The sequence below is a fragment of the Rhipicephalus microplus genome, chromosome 5 (genome assembly GCF_043290135.1).
Source record: "Rhipicephalus microplus isolate Deutch F79 chromosome 5, USDA_Rmic, whole genome shotgun sequence".
Taxonomy (NCBI): domain Eukaryota; kingdom Metazoa; phylum Arthropoda; class Arachnida; order Ixodida; family Ixodidae; genus Rhipicephalus; species Rhipicephalus microplus.
Window position 1 is genome coordinate 165,208,045 of NC_134704.1, and position 24,863 is coordinate 165,232,907.

The window sequence follows — 24,863 nt, forward strand, 5'->3', positions numbered from 1 at the left end:
TGCGTCCGTACTCATCTGTTGGCAAGTCCCATGCTGGAAGAGAGAGGTTGTGCCCCTCCGTTCGTTCGCGGACCGTCCGCACCGCCAGGAACTGGAGCTCTCGAGTCAGGTCCGCGGGGGCCTTCATCTAGTCTTCCTGTCTGTTCAGATACTGTACCGCCGAACACTGCCAGTGCATGAGATTCAATGAGCAAAGTTCAGCGCCACAGTCTGCGCCGAAGGGAAGAAGATGAAAGTTGGGATGGAGCACACGATATGACAAGCAAAATAAGTACAAAAAAAAGAACAGGTATGCAAATCTAAACAGGGTTGAACCAAACCAGGAGGTAATCTACTTAACAGAGCATGATTCTGGATGATATAACTTATAAAAAATATTAGATTTTCTGACGACTTGCTACCAGTGCACCGTGGGAGCTCACATTTGGCACTTCGCTTAGGGAGACCTAGAATAGCGGAAGTCTCCAAAGTGCCGGCTACCGAGTGGGCCTTTTGCGGTGAATGGCCGCACCCGACAATCGGGCTTGCTGAGCTCGAAAAACGCGTAGAAAGTCCACTATAAGGGCACTTGAATTCCACTTAACAGTAGCAATGCGGTGTGGAATGAAGGTGACTAATATTTAAGCGTAGTGTTACAATGGAATGTGAAAACTGCTGTCCAGCGGCATCATGCAGCGTTGCCTGTTTCCGATGATGTTCTAGATCGTTGATAAGTGCGTAGAAATTCGCGAAAAAAAAAGAACGAAAAGAAACTAATTCGAACGAGTAATCGGACAATAGCATTACGCATGCAAGAATCAAAAGGAAGAAAAAAAGCAAATTAAACGCACACTCTGTTTAACTGCTTATGCGAAGTGACCGCTTCAATCAACGCTGCATGTTTTTTCGTCATGGTTGCCAACAATTTTTTATGCCCTTCGCTTCAATCGGCAGTTTGTTGGGCTCCACTAGCGCGCTATTATAGATATAGCTAATCTTCTTGGGGAAACAAAATAAAGAGTAGAGATGGCCATACATGCTTCAGAGGTAGAGCGTACACCAAGGATGTAAGCTTGTGTTTAATTCGGACAATTGATAGCAAAACAATGTCAGCTAAACAACCTTATTCCACAGGTTTGAGCATAAAGGGCGTAATAATGACGCTTTATGATTATCCACATAACCCCAAGGTAAGGTTACAAATTCCACAGTTATTGCTGTACAAGCTGAACAAAAATATGCTAAGAAATTTACAAATGTGGTAGTCTAATATTCCAGTCACTTCATAAAATTGATCAAATGCAGAAATCTCTGGTGTGTCTAGCCTTCAAGAATACAACATGCGATTACATATTAGAAGTTTCGGAAACAGCAGTGGTCACCCATGCGTTAGGGTTTCTTCAATTTAAGTGGATCACTTAACGTTAGCATGAAAAAATACAGAGAGTTGGCCGGGTCATAGGAATAAATTTCGAAAGAATTCAGCATACACAGAATACATGAGTGCTTAATTACGGAAAGAGGGCAAACGGGCGTGAATTGACAACCGAGAATATTGGTGCAAAAGAAAGCACACATACATATATGTAAACCCTGGCTAACTCAAGAGGGCATGTGCTAGATAAAACGAAAGTTTTACACGCATCACGACAGTAACTTGCAGGCGAGATTCCACAACATCCAGTTCAAAGTAACAGTAAAGCTGCGCTCGGAAATGTGAATTTCTTATCAGCCAGCGCAACTGATGCTTGACTTATGCATTGACTCTGCACACCTTGCAATGTGAAAGGCTTCAGCGATGTCTTGGTCAGTCTGGCTGATGCATTAATGCTGCTCTTAAAGACATCAGAATTATTCTTGATAAAAAACACTCACTCACAACTAGCCGATCGTAAAAAGAGCTTCTATTGTCATTATGTGTGATGTGTTTTATATTTTGTGTATTTCTACACATACCGTTCACCAATACGGTCAGTTCTTCAAAAACTATCAGTAAGTACGATGCGTTAAGACGGACATCACTGACCACCCCGTTTCTATCACTTGCCACAAAGACAAAACGCCAGACCACACATAACCTGAATCATTTTTAACCGATCAATTGAAGTACTGATATACTGTTTATTGCATAGCCCTTCGTCGTCGTCACTAACAAGTCAAACAGCGACTCTTGCAAAGCGAAAGTTAACTTATCGTCGCATCGTCTTTAGCAAGCATTAGGTGCTCTAAATGAATGATAGTTCAGTAGAGTTATTTTTTTTTCTTTCGTTTTTCTGCTTACATGAGCGTTGCTAGATTGAATGTTAGGTTCTTTGTTGCTTCGAAGCAAGTGTTACGATTGGCTCATTGCAGCCGAGTTAACCAAAGTGAAAATGCGATGACGCAATGCGTATATATGTTGCGCTATCTGTCTACTGTATCTACACGCGTTCTTCACGAGGTCGCAGCTCTCAGTTCAGAGCACGCAGCGAGCATGCCGACATGCCTCTGATAATAGTTTACCGCGAAGTGTCATGTGCGTATACGTGCTGATGGGTGCATTGCAGCGGAAATTCATTGATGAGTGGGTATAATCTGAACGGCACAGATTTCATGAATGGATGGGGAATGAAGCGGGTGTCATAAATCATTTTCAGCCATAGTGGATCAAGCGATTCGAAAAAAACTATCGAGTCACAGAGCTTGTGCCGAGTGACTCGTTAGCCTAAATTTTGTGGCCGACTGTCGATATAATCGCGAATGACTGACTACAGCACCGCAAACCCTGTTCTCAGCGGATTCCCAGAATGCTGAGCAGACATCACATAACGCGGCGAATGAATGCCACTTCAACGTATCTGCAGCGCTGTGAGAAGATTGTTTTGTCAGGCTTGTGACAACAGACCGAGACATGGGCCCATTTCAAAACTGAAGTAATGAAAATGTGATCCAAACAGGGGAAAAATTTTGGTTCTCCTGAAGCAAGTAAGTTAAAGCGGACTTTATCTTGCAAGAGGTGTGTATGTTGGTGCAATGAACCCATAGCGCTGACAATACCGGGGCCAGAGAAGGATGACAGGACGTGTGCTTCTTTGGCCTTTGTCTTATCAGCACTGTGAGGTCACTAACGTGACCAAACGATTAGCTCAAAGTTCTCTTGTGTATGTATCTACAGTGTTCAGGAATGAAAACGGGGTATTCTAGATTGAATTCGTCGAACCTGTCCCGACCCTCACTACAGCTTCGCTAAACGTCTCATTCTCCAATGTCTACGAAGAGCAATTCAGAACAAAGCGAACAGCAACGTTGTCATAGGCCACCGTCCTTCTATGCGTGGCCGCACAGCGCTACTGCAACAGATAAGGTTCTGCAGTGTTTTCGGCGGGACGTGTTCAATCACCCTCAATGCACACCAGACTTATGTCACCCTGATTGCCATCTCTATGCTTACAGGACACAGGGGCTAAGAAAACGTGTGTTTGACTCGGAGAGTGAGCTGCGTACCAGCGTAAACTAGTTCAAGGCACAGGCCAGTGGCCAAAGCGTTCTACGAAAAGGGTATTTTAAATTGGTGCCACGATAAGAGGCGTATCTCTGTAGAAAGCAGCTGGTATGTGTAGCTAGAAGTTTCAAATAAAGGGCTTATGGTTTCCCCTCCGGTTTTCATTTCGTCGCCAACCGGACTTTGAAAAAAAAAAAAACATTTGCGAGCATGCATGTCTTTCTGAAGGATTATTTCCGCATCATTACTGATCCATCAGAATCCATGCTTACGCAATCAAGACAAGGATTTCAGCAAGGTCGTCCCCTTCCCTCTTCCAGAGGGAAGGGGACACTTGCCGCCTTGCGGCTGCCGGCTAGATGGTGCAAGGTCAGCTGAGATGGCATACTACAAGGGAGCCTCGCGGGAGGGAGGGGATAGGTGACCTCCTCACAAGTACTAGGCCGTTGGCCAGTGGCATTGTTGCAAGTGCCCGAGGGGCCAAAACGTCTCCATGCTCTCTCTCTTTACACGAGCATACTGCGGCCATGTGCAGCTGGCTTTTTTTACCTAGTGTTTCTCTTTTTTCTTGCTTTTTTTTGTCAAGTGGGGAGCAAGAAAACCTGCCGTGTGCCGTTTCGAGGGTTCTCGCAGCTAGGAAGCGGGAAACGGGTCACGACGGGACCCGTCCGGCCCCCATTCGGAGCGTCCTGTACTATTTTACAATGACGATGACTCACCTAAACTCAGTGGTAAAAATAAAAAGTGGGCGGTACAACCGCGGATACTCAGGAGAGGAGAAGGCTGACTGGGAAACTTCAACGCTGTTTTACAGGGGACGCATGCTTGGCCACACTCCCTCACCTCCTTATATTTCATGTAACGACACGTTCGCCACTCGCCTCCACTCATATCTCCCTTTGGGAGCTTCGTTCGAGTGTATTTTTGAGTTTATCGTCGTAGGAAAAAGGAAAGACGCCGCAGTCATTCGCCAAGGAGACTTTTGACCTCGATTACGATGTGGTGAGGCTTGTTTTGGTTACGTCACAGTATTATATTGCTCTACTCTTCGGACAAGTGTACCGTTTACCCCGCGTTTGCTTACACTCTCTGTTGGGATGTTTCAACCGTGTTGTTCGCCGTGATCTTGCCTCCACGTAGAACATGTACTGAGCATGACTCCTTAGGAAGAGTACTCCAGTGGCGTAAATCATGAGGGGAAGGGGGCAAGTTGCTCAGTGCCCCCCTTGTGCTCGGGGTACAGACTTCGTTTGCAAGTGTAGTTTAGCACGTTCAACTTTTTAAATGACTTTTTTGTAGCATACCGGTGTTGAATACCTCTCAGCCGTGTGAGACCGTTGGAATCACAACTGCCGTTTGATCGGCTTCGGAGAGGGCTGAATAGAATAATACAGTTACGCGAGCTGGGCTCATATATTCATTTTTTTTTTCAGTTTGAAGGAAGGAAGAACCAAGAAGAAAGGCAGGGAGGTTAACCAGATAAGCGTCCGGTTTGCTACCCTGCGCTGGGGATAGGGGGTTGAGGATTAAAAAGAGGAAGAGGAGAGAGAAGGGGATCACTTCTCATACAAATCTGTACAGTCAGTCAGTCACTAAGGCCGGGAACTTGTCTGACCTATATGATTTCAGCATTCAAACGTGTGACAGGGAAATGGCGGCCTTGGAGAGGGTCTTGGGCAATTCGTGGGGACTAGTAAAGCGCTGAAAACACTCGATTGAGAACTTCTAGCAGTGTCAGGGCTGCTTGGGCTGGCGAAATATTTAGCTTTTTCAAAAGCATAAATATGGTTTCCATAAAAGATTGTATCGTCGTAGGGATGTGCTTGTCGTTTTCAGGCATGGCGTGGTTAAACAGGGCTGTCGTTGAGTCAGTCAATGTTGGCTCTGTATGCTGCAACCGTTCGATTCGCTGTGGATTGCGCTGCGGCTTTGACTGTGGTTGTGATTCTGGCTGTGATTGTGGAGCCCGCCGCGGTAGTCTAGTGGCTAAGCCACTCGGCTGCTGGTCAGCAGATCACAGTATTGAAACCAGGTCACGGCGGCCGCAATTTCGATGGAGACGAAATTGCTTGAGGCTTGTGTGCTTAGTAAGTGCAATCGAAGGAAACCCAGGTGGTCGAGATTTCTATAGCCCTTCACTACGGTGTCTCTCGTTACAATATGGTTGTTTGCGGACATTAAACAACAACAGTTCTTATTTTTCAATTTGATTTCAAGGTGTGATTGATATTTTATATAACTAAACAAAAAACTTACAACATTTATGGAAACAAAATGGCTGCCCTAGCAAGCTGCATGTATTCTCTTTTGATTTTTATGGATTCACGCCACGAAATCTCTGCCTTGATGCACGCACGAATGTATCCTCACCAGGCAATCGTCAAACGCCGCCAGTACTTGGGTCTATTTTTGGTTATCATGTGACTATACTCACGGTTCTCTTCTATACAATGCACGCATTGATAAAGACACCATGATCGTTCAACCCCCGTCGTCTTCTTAGGCCAACCTATGTCGGCCCGAAAGTATTTTGCCGCAGCTAAACCGGCACTGAAGAGACTAATCAACTAAAGCTCATGAACCATTTAAATTACTTGCTACAACATGCATGGTTGTTCATACAAGAAAGATGTAGGTTAACACAGTTTGTGGCATACACTGTTTTTTTTTTTTTTTGTAAAGAGATCCCATAAGTACCACGTAAGCGGTGATATTCATAGGCGGATGTGGACAGCGACATCAAAACTGCGCGCAGCCGGCTCGCATGAAACGCAGCCTTTCTGTTACGTCAGATAGAAAGTTCTCGGGTCGAGGAAGTGACGAAACTACGCGTATAGATAACTACGGAGAAAGAACCGTGCGGAAATGGCGCTCATTTTAAAACGCACGTTACGGCTCTATCTTGGAAAACGCCAAGTCGAGGGGAATATACGAGCGGAGTTCTCACTGTTCAGTTAATGTGTGTGACACTTTTTCGCCCGTCCCCAATCCTTATAACAAGCAACGCATTGGCTGCCTAGGATTTTTACGTTGTACTGTGAAAGCAAATGTGGAAATTTCAGTCGACTTGCGTACAGCATGAAAGAAGAGAGCTCAGAACATCACATGCAAGGGTACAATGCTGCTCGCTCGAGCTTGGCGGGGTTCCTTGTCTCTCTACATTACAAGATACTGCCGCAATGCTTCCTGTATTTTATTTAAAGGGCACTGAAAGTAAAACAAAGAATTGGTTTATGTTGATAAAGTGTTGCCTAGGAACTCAAATGTCGTTAATCTTTCCGTCATCACTTCATTATTACAGGAGATTATTTTTTTACGTTCACTTTGAAATTCCAGACATCAGTTATGCATGCTTGATGGTTGGAATTTCAAAGTGAAGTTATCATACTTCTCCGACATTGTATTTATGAACTGCTCCGAATTTTGATAAGTTTCTGGCGCTATCAGCTGACATTGTGCTCCATTTTTATCTTTTAGGTGTTTCGCAGGCCTCAGTAGCGATGGGCAAAATTTTTGACGCTATCGCATTTGGTGCAGGAATTTCGAGGTGGCACCGCCGCCCGCCTTTTCATTTTGCATGTTTTATCGCTTAACATGCGTCTTCTCGCGGTGAGTGTGGTTGGTGATGTTGAAACTGTGCAAGGACAATTTACTAAAAGCATAGCAATTGTTTTCCTCTTTTGTGTCACTTTATTGTTCGTCACTTATTAATGGGAATTTTCGGTCCGAGGCAGCAACGTGAAGACCTTTTTTGCGAGCCTATAGCACTTTCAGGTTCGATAACATCAGCGACATTTGAGGATATAAATTATTAGACGTCACCTTTTACTTATTGATTCCAAAAAAACATGACTATGCCATGATAGGCTAGCATACCCCACGAATTCCCTATAAAGAAAACTTGCCTCGTTGTGTTCAATAATAAATACGAATTGTTGTCGGCTTGTTAGTTTATTTATCGGCATTATGATTGTGTATTGGTCGGTGTGGCTATCGCAGCGGCAGAGCACTTCTACTTCGTCGTAAAAACCGACTTTGCAGACGATAGATGACTTGTAGAATTTTTAACGCCCGCCCTAATAATAATAGTAATAATAATAATAATAATAATAATAATAATAATAATAATAATAATAATAATAATAATAATAATGGTTGTTATGCGCACACAAAGGAAAGATGGATGGAAGGAGAGACAGGGAGGTAAATAATGCAATCACCAATGAAGTGCCCATATTCATTTACATAATCATTATTAGAAAAAAAGGAGAAGATGCTACGCTGGACGTCACTGCCAGCCATAAGCGTACGCACGGGTTGGGAGAGGAGTTTCAGTGTGGCGGCCGCCACACTTAGAGAGTGGGAGGGGCGACAGCTGCCTCATACATTTAGTTCGAAGGGGTGGGGTGAAGACGCTGCATTGAACCTTTGCCTCTCCCTCCCCTTTTGGTAGAGAAACCCAGCCAACCCCGCACACGTCCATGCTGCAAGTGACGTGTTTGGTGTAAGCGCAAGCGACCATGCATATGAACCTTGTTGCTTACGTTTGTTTGTGAAAGGCTACTTGATTTGATAAAAATGTAGCGAGAAGTAGCGCAGGCATTCTCAAAGCTTTTCATGCGTGTACCCAGAAAACGGCTGCAAGGAACACGTGGTTTGTGGAGCTGACCGAAACAAGGACGAAATAAACGCGCTGGAAAACAACCGTGACCCTTGAGCCTTCGTGAGGCTGCTGAGGCAGCGTTTGCGTGGGAGACGTGAGCGCCATCATGTTTCCTGCGAAAGGCTGCCTCTCCATCATTCGTGGAAACACCAGGTGTTACAGTACATTGCGGGAGGCATCAGAGTGTAACATATTATCGGCTGGTACCACTTAAGTCGCTGGATTACGTGGCATTGTCAATGTGAGTTCCCTTCGTTTATTCGTTTACGTCAACGACGTGAAATTAACGACCACTCAGAGCGTGCTGTGCTATAAATAAAGTGATAGTTATGTTCTATCTCTCTAGCATGGATGCAGAATTCTAGCAAGAATGTCGATAGTTAGCCGAGTTAGCACAACTTTGTCCTGTCAACAAGGCCTTTCGGGCTAGTTGGTGCTTCGAAAAGTGGCATAGCGATAACACACGAACCTGTTGCCTTCTTTTATGCGTACATTGTTTTCTCGCTGGTATTTCATCTCGAAGCACTGTTTCAGCTTTTTATTTCAGCAAGTCATGATAGGGATATCTTGGGCACAGTGGCTGTTACACTGAATAACGCTGAATCGTGGGACGCCTGTCATAGACTTTATTCAAAACAGTATGGAGCTGCCATTGAAGATAATTTGATCACCACCACAATACAAAGAACATACATTGCTATAAATATGCTTAGTATTTCATTGCACAGGCCTAATAGCTATTTCTTTGATAAAAGCACTGACAGTGATATTCTTCAACTATGGAAAAACCTGGCTGTGGGCTTGTCGTTAGATGACCACCTTTCTCGTGTATATACTACAAAACGGTATGGACACAGAAAAAAAAATGAGATATTCATTTTGCCGCTTTGTTTTTCCTCCCGCTGACAAGATTATAACTAACATTATCACAAGCGTTCGGTGCACGATATTTGCGAGCAAGTGATTACATTTTTCATTGTTAAAGAGCCAGTATATCCGCTGTATTTTAAAACATATCAGGATATTCTCGTTTTCAAATTGTCTTGATGTTTCCGTAAAAGCTAGGGTGGTTAAACCTGCTTTAAAACTAGTCCATAATTTCAAACAATGGCAAAACAATTGGCCCAAAGCAAAATCAGAACCGATGCTTTCTTGGTGTAAAGTCACATTGTATTCATCGCCCTGGTATAAATGAAGTACACGTGATTATATACAGTGCTTGAAACGGGACATTTGACGATGCCATTTAACGCTGGATAAACCTGCACCGGATTTTCATGACAGCAGTCATTTCAGCGACTGCTTGAGTGTGGAAGGATTACTGGCATTGCTGTTTGCCTTTGCGGCACAACCGTAGAGTTGTCTATAAATACACTAGCGGGAACTCTGATGCTATAATGTCTATGGGAGTGGCATGGTGCTTCAGCGAGCATGGGAATGATGAGTAGTACATGCATTTGCCTAGTATTCGTACTTCCGGCTCCGCATGGCTTCGTGTGGCTTGGAGCTACTTTGTCACGAAACAGCAATCGACAAATTTTCAGCAGTTACGCTTCAACAGTTGAACATTTTGGGCTCACGAATTCAAATTGTCACGAAGTTCTAGACAGTTTGTTCTTTCAATCGAAACAAAACAAAAACACAGCAATAAACAAGGGCACAAGTACGTTCAAAGCCCGCAAGCATGAAGACTAGGCAAATTTATGTATTACCCAAAATTCCCATAGTCGCTGAACGATCGCAGTGCCAGAGTCTCCTCTAGTTAATTTTAAGAAACTGTACGCCTACAGCCCACTGAAGGTAGTCTGGTACACACGTCGAAAACACAGGGTGCCCCACATTAGGGGCGTCATTCCGAAATAGGCCACGAATCAGTAAAATGCCTCTTCTCAGTGAAAGTTGACTTCCAAGGGTAGAAACATTTTTTTACTCCTTGTGGACAACCACACTGGTATATTGGGAGCGTGAAATGTGTGTTCCGACGGCAGATTGACAGCAACCGAAGATTACAGATTGTCCCGTAGAGAAAGAATCTTGGGCTCACAATGCCCATTACTTTCAGTTACAATACGTTTGGATTCGCCCCAAACGTGGTGTATGTTGTTGCCGAAATTGTTGAAGTCAAAGGATAGCTGGACGACTATTGATACATCATGAGCGAGGAAGAAATTAAGGAACGAAGAAATTTCCCTTTTATTGTTCAGTTGCCTATCTTTAGGAATAAGCAATGCGATTTCGTATTCGAAAATTCCCGGAACTACAACGAAAAAGCTTTTAGCACTAACGGAATCGTTCAGTAGGGAAAAATCTGACACTGATTTGCGATTTTCTTGAATTTTAGTAAAGTTTTCCATAATTGGTAATGGATCGTATATAAGCACAACGTTTAGCATTTGTTTTGGTAACTGATCATTCTGCTTAGTAAGTGAGGAGTCGGGCCAGTCGATACTAAGCCAATAAAACTCGTCCACTAAAATAGCTTTGTCACCAGGCTTAAGATTCAAATAAACACGTTTTAACGATTAGAACACAGCAACAATAGAATTAAAAGGCCCATACGTTACCGCTTTCACGTACTTGACTTTTTCGTAGTAAATTTCGCAGAATAAGCATTGAACGCGCACAAGTCAGGCATCCTCATTATATGCAATGATTTTTTTTAAAGAATACGTACAACTCTTCTCCTTTTGCCTCGGTCTTTCCGAATTGCACTGTATTCAGCATCTGTCCCGAGCTCCATTCAGGAGTGAGCTGCACAATATTATCAAGTCGTCTTGGTCGAAGCCTTTGTGTTGTAGTATTATTGTTAAGGCAAAATTATACCTATTAGAATCGCGTAAGCGCTTCCTAGTTTCACCCAACAAACCAACCATTCACCGGATAAACATGTGTCTTTTGCTAATAAGATAGCAAAATCTTCCTTATAAAATCGCCGACACCAGTGTTTCATGAGTTTAATGCTCATAATGAATCAAATAAATACTAGCTTTGTATTTTCGTCGTCAAAATGATTATCTAAACATTTTTTAGCCGACGCTTCGCGCATCGGCTTTGCGAGGTGAGAGAGGGTGAGGGTAGGAGAGGAGAAGGAGGGTACGCGCATGCTCAGAGGGTGTGTAAGTGCGGCTGTGAGGGATACCAAGAGGAGAGAGAGCCTAGGCTAGCAGATGCTGCCTGTGTCGGTGTTGCGAGACGAGAGGAGCAGCGTAGGAGAGGAGAGAAGGGAAGAGGTGCGCGTGCCTCCCTAAAGGTGGTCATTCCGCACCCGGATTGAGCTCAACCATAGATAGAATGCTTCATATCTAAAGAATTGAGCACCGTGCACAACATGACTGTGACCGAAGGCCAGTGGCCCATTGATGGGCAAATCACGCTTTTCACGCACATACTAGGAACGTAAATCCGGTTTCATGTATTATTGTGAAGGTGGAGGTTATATATAATACCATAAGGCTGCAGTCAACGCGTCTTATTTACCGACAATCAACTCAAACCGCCTACAGCGAAGCACCACGAGCACCTTCGTATACGCGCCGCCAACCATTTTTCTTAGAAATGCGTCACGAATACAGTAGGTGTTTTTCAGTCTTAAACAGAACGGCCTCTATGGATTGAAGTATTAGGGGTGGCTCCTTATACAATCATCTGGTCGGTCGTCCTTGTCCTTCCATTCGGCGTAGGCACCATATCTACGGAGTGAATGATGATGAGTGGGGCGAAGCGTCTATCCGCCCGATGCGTGCTCTAGTGGGATAGAAACGAAGATACAGACATACGCACGGATGGACGTATGAACAGACAGACAGACGCATGGACACAGACAGAAAAAGAGACAGATTGACGGATGGGTGGTCGAAAGCTTCACTCCACTCATCATCTTTCACTCCGTGGATATGCTGATTTTTTGGCGGATTATGTAAACGTAAGAGAGAGAAATTTACATATATATATATAAGATGTGGAAAGGCAAGGAGGTTAACCGAAAGCTACTATCTGATTTGCTAGCTTGCATTGGAAAAGGGTGGAGGAAGACAGAAAAGCAAGGAAGAGAGAATGAGAGATAAGGAAGGGAAGTGGAAAGGCACACATGTAAACGTAAGAAATCTTAATGCATCACTTGCTAAACCAAAGCTCGCCTTAAAATCGCTCGCCATATTTTCCTGTTTGAATTGCCAAGACTTTGTCACAAAGCCAAACATGTGACTATTTTTAATTTTACAGAGGGTACTCTACAAGACTACATCATTCGTATACGTTTGTGACATTGAAATCGAAGAACACTGTTTTAAACGTCCTTCTTTTTCCCGAACTGTAACCCTGATGTATTTTGTACTACCAAAGGCTTGTCTGCACATTGTTTTATAGTGTAGAATTAAGCATTTCACGTTGTTATTGTAAGTTCAAATATTTTGTATTGTCGGAATCCATTGTGTGTGTTAAGAACCCTGTTATAGGTTTTTCACAACCCGGCGAAAATCTCAAGCATTGGGGTTAGGAGTATTTACCATAAATAATAATGATAATTATGAAGCAGGCTGACGACTTTTACTTTATTTTTGTATGATGATGCATTGCGAAGACTAAAAACAGTGTGTGTATAGAGCGGTGGATAAGACACTTGCCTTCGGACCGGGGGCAACCAGGTCGAAACCCATTAAACAAAACTATTTTTTTATTCCTTAATTCTTTGTGGTGGTAATCGCCTTCTTTGTGGTGGTGATCGAAACAGTTGTCTAGGTGTGTAGGAGGAGATATGCTGACGAATAAGAAATTTTGGAACCATAGGATGCTAGAATATTACATTTAAAAGGAAGCCCATACCTGCACATTCGGTACAATTACAACAATTTATCCGGTGAATGCAAATATTTGCGAACTACGGCATACAATATGTTTTGAGGCATAAGCTCTTTCTATAATGATGATACATATACATCTAAAGAAATACTATTATACAGTTGCACTCCGGAAGAATAATGCTTTGATAACACCTTTTTTGCGTGTTTTTGTCGCAGTGTGAGAAGCGAGCTCACTTCCCAGAAGAGGACCCCAGGAATGTACGTGAGGGAGTCAGCGCTGAAGGCCTTATCTAATCTGTCGACCTGGGCAAAGGTGAGATGAGAACAGAATAGGAAGGTGCCTCTCTCCTTTGCTACCTCCCCCTCTTCGCACAACGTACGAGCGCAGCCAGGCTTATCTCTCAGCACCTCTACGAGCGTTGATATACGCGTATGCTGTTCTTTTTATTTTTACGATGCCATAGGTGAGCCACTGCTCAGATGAGCCCAGTGCATGTGCCGCGCTTGCAAGCGGCTGGATTATCGTCGTCGTTTGACTTGCGTGGCTGCACTACTGTCACCCACTAGATCTGGTCATGGCGACAAACCAACACGTGAGTGGCTATACCCTGGCGAACATTGTGGCCTATTGTAAGCATCGTTACGGGTTTATGTGTGTGATCCCTACTGATTCCAGTGCGTGCGTGCGTTTTCTTGAAGATTGTGCGTGTTCGTTCTGTACCAAGTGCCACACCGACCGACTGGGTTTCCGCCGAGAAGTATGTCCGTGTGAATTGAGGGCAGGCGAGGTTTCTGTTAGCAGCTCTTCCCCGCCTCCTTAAATCGAGAGCGTTGGTTTCGCTCTCTTTCTTTCCTTTTCATTCTTCATTTTACCCAACCACTTTTTCGAATACTCGTGGTTAAAGGGTGCAGAGCAGAACGCGGAAAATATAAATTCGGCGTTTTGACTGGTCAGAAGTTTCTTGAAAGATTTGCTACAAAACATAAATGGTGAGCAGTTGGCACGCGTAACTATCTTTTGTATATAGAGAGCTACAAATGTTTTGCGAACCTCTCTATAATGCCCCCGGGAGATTGTTGTATGAAAATAAATAAACAAATACACCAATAGATAAATAAATAAAAATTGGGGACCCTAAAGCTTCGCCTTTAGGAGTGATGCGATAGCAATGTCCTGCTTTTTATTTCGAAAGTCTGCCCTTACTATTTTTTCATTCAAAGATGCACGTACAGGTTTGCCTTGTTTAGAAAGCCGAGTAGAGAGCAGTGGTGAGATCCCTGTATGCAAAGGTCAAAGTCGGGTGGTCGGCCAGGCCTGAGACCTAGCTGTTGCACGAAGGTGACCACAATAGCTTAATGGTAGACCAGTGCAGTGCACAGTAAGTGGGAGGCAGTTACATCCTCGATTGGGACCTCGCAAGGTGGGCACGATGTGCCATGATGGCCTTGGTACTTTTGCGGCCAAAGGGTGGTCACGGATGTGGTAAGCGCAACCTCAACACGAAGCCTCCGCAACGCAACCTCCTCTCAGTGGGTTAAATCACCAGCGAGGTCTGATCCACACGGAGGTGCGTGTGGAACGTCAAAGGCTTTCTTTCTCCTGGTGCATCTGTCCTTGAGCGCGCTCGGGAAAATTCGGTAGCGGGTGCGGTATAAGTTAAGCATGGTTTGCCAAACCATCTTTGACAACGTCCGGCAAAGCGGCCCGTGGAACCCACTAAGCACGTATTCGCACAGATGCGGAGGCAGCGAGATGGTGAATACTATACCCGAGAGTGACGTCCACTCGTCGTATATCGCGGACAGCTTGGGTCGAGTCCGTACAAATGATGAGCTGAGATAATCTGCCAGGTTGTAGAAGAAGTACACCGCTGCCAGTCTATCTTGTATGTCCTGTTCCTAGTGCGTACTTCGAACACGTAGTGCATGAAATGTTCCCGAACTTGCTATTCACGCACTGCATGGCCTCAAGGGAGAGGCCAGCGTGTGGGCCTGTTGTAGTGGGGAACCGGCTTTTGACTACGAAGCCACTGTGATAACCACATGTTCTGATGCTTGCTGGCAATAGGGGCTTGTACCGCACAACATTACTGCTGCATTTCATGTTACAATGTGAAGCATGTAGACCGAGCGCGTGTGTTTGTTAAGCATTAAAGCTACTTTCACTGCATTTTCAAGCAGGGGAAGTTCTTTTCTCTGTATTCGCAAGCAGACGCACGACCTTGTGGTAGAACAACCGTTTTCCACGTGAACGACCCCGGTTTGATCCCGACTCAAACCCACACGACCCTTGTTCGTTCATTTTAGGTCACACATAAGATGGGGATTTTTGCTTACAACCAACGACGCCAATGCCGCAATTTCCGCAAAACGAGTTCTTCAATTTCATCGCGTTAATCAATAACCACCAAACAATTTTAGTGTTTATTGGAACGGAGTAAACGACAGGAAAGAGATACATGCAGGGCACGCGTCTTTTGACCCGAAAGACGCAGGTTCGTCTTTCGATGGAGTAGCCTGTACATTCTCTATTGTCAGTTGACGTCAAGGGCCCAAGTCCGCAGAAATTGTGGAGCTCACTTAGAATCACTCGAAAAAGTTGTTTTGCACGTGCTGATTCTGACTCAGGTTCATCGGGAGTTTTCTGGGCTGGATTCAGTCGGACTCAAACTGCCCAAAAGATTACTCACCTGAACTTACTCAGACCCACCGTGGCTCAGACCAAGTCGTGAGTCTGAGTGAGTAGACTCATTAGTGAGTGCGCCGACTTATAGTCAAGGAACCCCACAGACTATAGTCGAAATTGACCGAAGTTTCTCACCACAGCGTGCCTATTAATTATATCATGGTTTATACGCGTTAACCAAAAGAAGTAGTACTGTAAGCGGGAGGAATGCCGGCTTGCATATTGATAGCAGTGAGAGTATAATTTAGGCTTTGACTTGTGACACTGTCTCGCGTCGATGCTCGATGGGTACTGTTTCTGCCTTTAACTGTCTTTAACCGGATGAAGCGAGCAACTGAGGATATTGTCAGGTACAGAAAAAAGTCTTAAGAGAGCTTTAGTGAAATTGCAAATCGCGTAAGCCTTACACAAGAAAGAAGAGAACATTTTAAGGACTTGATTTTCAATTTAAAACACAATATTGAAGAAAACTAATAGCCGCATTGAAGAGAGTGCAACGATGAAGCACATGAGAAAGCCAGCAAGTTTCCGTGTCAGTAGAAGTAGAAGATTCGGCACGCTTGCCCGGAATCTGGCTACTTGATACTCCGCCGCTCCTTGACTGTCAACCCTTAACAGATGCCGACCTTTTCGAAAGCACGTGCAGCGTCAATAAACGGCGACAAGCAGACGATAAGACCAAAGAAAGTATGCAGGGGGTGTAAATGAGAAGAAATAAAAGTATAATAAGATAACCGGCCTTGGGGAGAAACTTATCGTGCGATCTTCGAATTTGTAATTTCGAAGGTTGCAGGTTCGGTCCGCGTGAATGGTAAGTTAAATTTTCACCGAATTTTCGTTTTCTCATTTACATTACATTGACTTCTCATAAGACTCTGCTATACTTTTTTGTCATTATTGTTTGTTAGTTCTCCTTCATTTTAAGCCTTACGCGTGTTTTCTGCAATGCGAGAGGTTAGACATTTATTGAGCAGCATTATTTCTTTTATAGTCCAGCCATTCCATCAGACAGCTAACGTCACTAGTGTGGTCGTGTACACGTAGAGCTAAGGCATTTGGAGAGACACGAATGGTGATACATTAGTTCATCAACGCGATGATAACGAGATAGCTAAAGCTCCTTAATTAGGTTTTGGTTTGAAAGGGGGCTTCATGTGGACAATGGTGTTTGCTGCTATAATATTGTGTTTCAACACGCGAACATAGGGAGCATGCATTATCGGGACGAATCGAAGACCATAAAAGGCCATGGCGAACGAGTCGGATGCGCACGTGGTTGATATTGCGAGACGCACTTGCGCGGCCGTGAATGCTTGAAATCGTCGCTGACGTACAGGGGTAAACATGCAGTGCGTGATAAGACTTCCTACTCAGGACGATTTGCGGCGGCTGTTTGTTTCTCGATTGTTATATTTTTCATTGGGGGGGGGGGGGTTCTGCACTCGTGAAACGGCGCGGCATTGGTGTTTGTGTGTGTGTGTGTGTGTGTGTGTGTGTGCGTCTGTGTGTGTGAGTGGTTGCCTGTGTGTTTGACGTGTAAACCAGAGCTTTAATGGTCAACGCTTCTTGCGTTTCACAGAGAGAGGTCCCATCATCATAAACCAGTACGCACTGAATCACCGCCCAAGCATTCCGTACACTCACCCCGCCGCGGTGGTCTAGTGGCTAAGGTGCTCGGCTACTGACCCGCAGGTCGCGGGATCGAATCCCGGCTGCAGCGGCTGCATTTCCGATGGAGTCGGAAACGTTGGAGGCCCGTGTACTGAGATTTGGGTGCACGTCAAAGAACCCCAGGCCGTCGAAGTTTCCGCAGCCCTCCACTACGGCGTCTCTCATAATCATATAGAGCTTTTGGGACGTTAAACCCGACATATCCATCCATCTATTCTCTACACTTTTTCTGCTTGGAATATAGCAAGTAGATTGCGCAACCATTTCTACAACTGCCCGAGCACTTCACGTCTCTATAATCAGAATCACAAATTGTTTTATTGACTCATTGAAAAGGACTATGGGATTGAGACTATGGGACCTTCAGTTCATATAACACTTGTGCACTAACAAGAAGGTCCCATAGTAAGAAAAGACATCGGGACCACCTACAGTAGTGAATAGAGAAAAATTTAATTGAACCATCAAGCAGTGAGTGATACAGCAAACAAGCAATAAAGTACACCACAGCAAAAGAGAGTTCTACATAAGAAAAACAACAGCAGAAAGCAGCAACAGAGATGGAGGTGAGACAACATAATAAGTAAAGGTAATCGAAGTCATCATCTAAACAGTTTGCTGATAATTACATAATAGAAGATTGGAAAAACTGATTGCTGATTATGAAGAAAACAAAACAGTGACTTTTATTTCATCAATGTAGGATGATGATGTGTGCTTCCTCAACAGTATAGGTTGTTAGAATGCATGAAAGTGAAAGAGAATGACCAAAACTATTTGAATTATGGAATGAATGAGAGAAAAGTCGTCGATTTTTTTTATATGCTGACAGATTGCGAAGTTTTGATTTCTGAAGGTATGGTATTCCAGAGACGGATTGCATTGAAGTGGGCTGTTTACACATACCATAGTTAGTATCAACTTAAGGTAAAACAAAATTTAGATTGTGTTCAAACCTTGTCAAGTTTGTATTCGCCAGATTTATGTAGGGGTTATAAACAACGTAAGCTTGGTTTTCCTTTACTTTAATGAAAACTAGTACTTCTACATTATATTTGAAGCTGGTTACTGCCATTAGGATTTCGTTAGCATGCAGGAGTGCTCTAGCATCACTGTGATAATGACTACGGCTAAGTATTTTAATAGAGCGCTTTTGCATAGTCCGAAGCAAGGCGAGATGATTACTGGAGGTATTACCCCAAGATTAGATATAGTAATTGTTATGAAAAAATGAAAACGTAGTGCAATGAAACTATTGAAGTGGGGAAAATACATCGTGGTATTTATTTAAAACACTTGGGCTATAAGTCTTTTTTTCGCTGGTATAAAACATGTGAGTACAATTTGCAGTGACGGCGCAGTTTATTTCTTAAGAAGGTCACCTCAACGACTTGCTTCAATTGCGCATTCATTTAGAAGTATTGGTGGATTATAATTGGGTTCATGTTGGTGGGAGTGGTAAACAACAAATATCGTGTTAGTGGGATTGGTTTGTAATCTATTATGCGTACATCAAGCAGCCAAACCTAAAAACTCATGATTTAGTTTCTGTGCTAAATAATGGAGGCATTTCTCAGAGTTAATAATTGTTGCATCGTTTGTATACAGTAAGCATTCATAACTGGTAAAATATGATGGCACATTGTTTATATAAACTATGAAAAAAGACGGCTGGATATATAAAGTTGAAGTACTCCTAAATTTGTTACCTTAGGTATAGATTTATAACGTAACAAACTGAGAACTTCACTTCTATTCAGAACGTAATTTTTATTATTAATAGTGCAGTAGTAGTTACACCCATTGCTCAAAGCTACACAAAAATACCGTGGTGGGTGATAGTGACAAATGCTTTCGTAAAATCTATAGTAACTAAAGCTGCATGGTAGCCGTCACCAATTGTAATTTTGAGCTAATCAGTTGAAAAAATAACCAAAAGAGATCAGTGAAATATGCTTTTCGAAAACAAAATTAGGAATGAGGTAGAAGCTGAGATTTATTGAAGATTTTCACAGACGAATTTGGAGGCATTTTTCGAATATCTTTCTGAGAAAGAATATTATGCGAAGATAGATATATGTGTATATATGTGTGTTGATAGATATATGTGTATGATTACTTTTTTAAACGCTGGGACGACTCTGCCACTTTTTAATTCCAGAGGAAAGATGCTACTTAGACACCTTCTGTACTGCGCCGAAATGATGATATTCTTTTTAGCGTATATTGCTAAGAGTGGCTTTCACAAAATCATTCTCATTGCGTATCGGGATGGCTAACAACACTTTTCCTGGAAACTGTGTTATCGATGAGACATTAAATCACCTTCTAGGACTGCCCTGACTAGAATGCGCAGAGCAAACCACTAGAACTGATGATGGCAGAAACCTTTCCGAAATGTCGTCCTGTCGCGGGAGAAGGGAACGAACAGGGCGCAACTTCTTGAAGGCAACTGACTTGCACCAGGGGTTATAGAGTTATGGCGTTAAAATTACTAGGAAGTGTGACATTTCGCGTGCGCGCTGCTTCCCCCCTCGCTGTCTTTCTTTATTCATCTTTAAATTTCGCTCTCTTCTTTCAGAGTATAGGGTAGTGTACTGATCCTTCTAATCTGGTGAACATCACTGCCTCCTGTTCCTTCCCTGCGTCTTTCCTGATATACAAGATAAAAATTAAACGAACGTTCCAGCTCTGCCGACACCCAGCCTTGCGTTACTTAACGCACGCTGCTCCGATTTTTTATGTGGTCTTGAGAAAACTGCGCTTAGACAGAGACTAGTAAATGCGTAGCACCCGTCGTCATTGCCTCAGCGGTCTAGTATGCGACCCTGTGCGTATTTGGAGTGTCGTTCACGGTGTTGAGACTGGTCATCATCATTGGCCCCCTTCCAAAGTATAACGCACTAGCTCGTTTACGATCGAATAATCAAATCAGAGCATGTATCTCTTCGCACCGGAGATAAACGAATGTGTTTCTTGGTAGAGCGGATTACCTTGTTCGTATTTCAAGTGCGATGGGGCCGCTTGTCCCGCACAACGGCGCTGCTGCTCAATCAAGGCACGCGTACGTTGTTCACAACCTGAAAGTGAGCTAGCCAGCTGCTTTGAAGAAGCAGGAGTAAGGTGACATAAAGGGCATCATCGCATCCTAGCATATGACGCGTGTGGCTGTGCCGCTCGCAGGGAATGCTGTCGAAGTGTCTCAGTTTCCGCCGTTGTTTCGCTGCTTGCATAAACGGCGATTGATGCATTCGCGGCGTCAGTAGTGCCAGAGTCTGAACTCGATACTGACAATGACAGCGTTTCGATTCGCATGTGTTGTATAAACTTTTTCTTTGTTTGCTTCTCTACCAGCACTAAGCTATATAACACTACCACCCCTGTTTTCACCGGTAGTACAAGGAAAGATTCCGATCTAAAACGCGGATTCCGCCAATGACCTTTGCACTGGCAGTCATGGTCATAGTGAGATTCTTATTTGTTAGACTGGCGAAGGGGGAGGGGTTTCTGCAAAGTATTGTCGGAACATTCCTTTAAAAATGCTCAATCGTGGTCGTGTGTGCACCGGTGAACATAGCAAACACGAATGTTTTGCCCCGCCGCGGTGGTCTAGTGGCTAAGGTACTCGGCTGCTGACCCGCAGGTCGCGGGTTCGAATCCCGGCTGCGGCGGCTGCATTTCCGATGGAGGCGGAAATGTTGTAGGCCCGTGTGCTCAGATTTGGGTGCACGTTAAAGAACCCCAGGTGGTCAAAATTTTCGGAGCCCTCCACTACGGCGTCTCTCATAATCATATCGTGGTTTTGGGACGTTAAACCCCACAAATCAATCAACACGAATGTTTCCGGAAAGGTTTCAAGGCCTACATTGTTCCCCTGGCTACATCACTGTCGGAACCTAATGTCGGCAAATAAGGACAACGATTCTTAGAATTTATTGTCCCAAAACAAAGATATGATTAATATTGAAGATATGATGATTATATGACACGCCGTGGTGGACGGCTCCAAAAAGTTCGACCATCTGGCCTTCTTTAACGTGCCCTAAGTACACGGGCCTCAAGGATTTCCGCCTTCGTTGAAAATGCGGCCGCCGTGGCAGGAATCGGACCCCGCGACCTGCACGTCAGTCGCGGATAACCTTGATCACTAAACTTATGCGGCGGCTAAAAACGTCGCTAAACTGTGCGCTGCCAATGTATGTGCACGTTTATGACGACGGCCAAATTGTGACCATATCATAGTGATTGAAAAGTAATTTTTGTTTACTTCTTGCAATAATTTGCAAGGCTTTTCAGAATGAATTCTTTCAAATTAAGTTTCCTGATTACGTACAAAGCGACATCTACGCATTGGACGCTGTTATCAATAGCTGGCGACAGGACTGTGCGAGAGCATTTAGAATGAACGGTATGTTGCAATGGTTCAACTTTTTCGAAGCATATAACCCCAGAAAAATGTGCGCCATACTTAATAAGATTACAACATATAGATCAGGTGAAAGAGGGGTTTATTAGATATGTGTCATGAGGTTTATTATAGGGGATACTTTTATTAAGCAACACAGATCGTCTTCCACGCAGGCCTCCTTCGCCTTTGCAAATGAACGCGACGCCAAAGCAGAAAAACTTTGCCGCACATAAAGTGGTATTGAAATGAGTAACTAACAAAAACTCATTATTCATCTTTGTAATTACTAAATTCGATAATTGATATGTGGGGTTTAACCTTCCAAAACCACCATATGGTTATGAGAGACGCCGTAGTGGAGGGCTCTGGAAATTCCGACCACTTGGGGTTCTATAACGTGCACCCAACTCTGAGCACACGGGCCTACAACATTTCCGCCTCCATCGGAAATGGAGCCGCCACAGGTAAATACTAAATTCAGGAAAGTTGTTTCTGCTGAAACGTTGTAGGACGTGGCTAATAATGGTCTAACCATTTGAGTGAAGGATCTTCTGGGACACGCCTTACTGAACATATACCGAGCTGGTCCTTCGTATACCTAATTACTTTTCGCGAATTCCTAATAAATATTTCAGGCCCCAGTGAAAGCGATATTGAAACTGAGCAGTACAGGGGCACGCGAAGAAAGAGGCGGTTGTTTCACGCCAGAGCGGAAGTTCACTTGTTCAACACTGATAAAGAAATGCCACGCAGCCGAAGATTTGGGCCAGGAAATAAAGCGGACAGATTTCCCGAATACTGAATTGTACCGTTTATTCTTTTGCCTTTGGCATGTATTGTGCTTAACTGCTGATTTTCTAACTGTGAAGAAATGCGCAGAACCCTTTCGCTTGTCTGTGAAATGTAGCGCAGCAATGGCTGCTGTCCAGACGCACGCTACGCAATGAAGGAAACAGTAGAAACTGAAATTTTCTCTGGTACATCGGATCTTTTTTGTGGATGCCATCTGGTGACGAGGTTGTTTCAGGCTATGTACATTATGTGCAAAGTTTGATAAAAGCGATAAATGAAATAGTTCGCCGTCAAACGCCATTGTTCACCTTTTGTGTTTCCATCGGGAAATACATGCTCAACGTTTTTGAGCTTTTATATTGCGCTCATCCGCCCGAACTCACGCAATCGAGGGAGACAGTGCGCATGCCACCCAAACGCCACATTCGACAAAATGGCACCGTGCCCGCTGCTCTTAGACCCATCATAATACCGATCCCGTATGATCTGCATGGGAACTAACTCTTACACTCAACTCTAGCATGAAGGTAAATAAGTAGTTTCATAAACAGGCTAAAATAATTCTTAGCTTTAGCTTGTATGACTAAAGACAGAAAATTGAACTGAAAAAATTGCAATGACCCCCAAAAAAATAACAACCACCGGCCGTCAAGAGGAATGTATTTTCTTCGCCTTTTTGACACGATTGTCACGGGATTAAATTGCGGCTGTGGCGGCTACACTTTCGACGAAAGCGGAAATGTTGTAGGCCTGTGTGGTCAGGTTGGCGTGCACGATAAAGAACCCGAGGTGGTCAAAATTTCCGGAGCCCTCCACTACGGCGTCTCTCATAACCATATGGTGGTTTTGGGACGTCAAACCGCACATATCAATCAATCAACCTTCTTCTTTCCACAATGATATAAATTTGGGAGGGGGCGAAGCGATGTCGCCGTGTTGAGTTACTAAAGTGAAGTGATGGTAATAACAAGCGTGGACTCAGAGTGCTAGGCTAGCCAAATGGAAAATTTCATTGCAGAGAGAGACACACCCGTGGGAAAGGTTGCTTAAAGGAGTACGGGCACAAATTTTAATTATTTTGGCATTGTCGCTTTAATTGACAGATTGATATGTGGGGTTTAACGTCCCAAAACCACTATATGATTATGAGAGACGCCGTAGTGGAGGGCTCCGGAATTTTAGACCACCTGAGGTTCTTTAACGTGCACCCAAATCTGAGCACACGGGTCTATAACATTTCCGCCTCCATCGGAAATGCAGCCGCCGCAGCCGGGATTTGAACCCGCGCCCTGCGGGTCAGCAGCCGAGTACCTTAGCCACTAGACCACCACGGCGGGGCTCGCTTTAATACAATACATGAGTTTCAGAACCTTAAATGAGTATAGCGGTTCCTGGGAATACATCATATATATATATATATATATATATATATATATATATATATATATATATATATATATATATATATATATATATATATATATATATATATATATATATATATATGTATACCGCAGCCGTGGCCTCGTGGTTGAGTGTCCGCTTCGGCTGCGGGAGGTCGTGGGTTCGATCCCGCTTTACCGCCGGTCACCCACCGGTTTTCCAAATGGGCACAGGCGTCCCCCGGCCCGACACTCGGCTTCTTCAGGGGTGAAACGTATGGGAAAGGCAGCCTACGCCATTCAAATCCCGTTGAAACATGTGAGCAACCACTGACCTATATATATATATATATATATATATAATACCGCTGCCTTGAAAGAACACTTTAGATTTCGGTATCAAGGGGGAAGCTTCTTCTTAATGTGCCATGAATGTTTGACGCCACAGGAGGACAGAAATACGCGCCGTACTAGCGGCAGATCTGTCATCTTCTCATGGTGCACATAAGCGACGATGAGTGAATAGTTTCATGGCGACCGCGACAGCGATCACTGAGATTTGGGGCGCATGCAAAACACGTAGTTAACCAACTCAGTGAAACTGTGTTGACTCGTTGGGATAAAGTCAATCGCGGTGGGACTGCCCTGCTGATTCTCAGCGACGAAAACTTCGAAATCAAAGAAAATATTTTAAATGGACCAAGATGCATTTTTTATGGTGTCTACTTTTCTTAGCGCACAGTAAATCTTACCCGTCAACGAGTCTGATCCTGATATGGTAAAGTGGAAAAGCCGCGAAAGACGTGTAATAACAGTTTTTCCACCTGCACCAAATGTGAAGTCGTATGCTCACATGCTGCAAACAGTGAGCGTGTGGGCGCTTCGTGTCCAAGGGCGGTGCTTACTGCGCATGCGTGCACTCTATGCGTATGCGCCCCGGCAAGATTTGGTCCACTGCCGGCCGCGACGGCAGCGCCGCTTTTTACCATGCTAATCCATTCA

The 24,863-nt window shown here is 44.0% G+C and overlaps 1 protein-coding gene across 8 annotated transcripts in view; it reads left to right on the forward strand.

Annotated features, from left to right (window-relative positions):
• The window catches only part of LOC119174139 (neprilysin-1), a 140,922-nt gene that overhangs the window by 79,905 nt on the left and 36,154 nt on the right, over nucleotides 1-24,863 (forward strand). For 4 of the 8 annotated variants that reach the window (XM_075896167.1, XM_075896165.1, XM_075896166.1 and 1 more), the window contains exon 2: nucleotides 13,139-13,235. In XM_075896167.1, the coding sequence (XP_075752282.1) occupies nucleotides 13,139-13,235 (97 nt within the window). Of the gene's footprint in view, nucleotides 1-8,159; nucleotides 8,365-13,138; nucleotides 13,236-13,386; nucleotides 13,516-24,863 lie in introns of those variants that run through there. The other 4 variants (XM_075896171.1, XM_075896170.1, XM_037424955.2 and 1 more) reach the window with 4 other exon arrangements.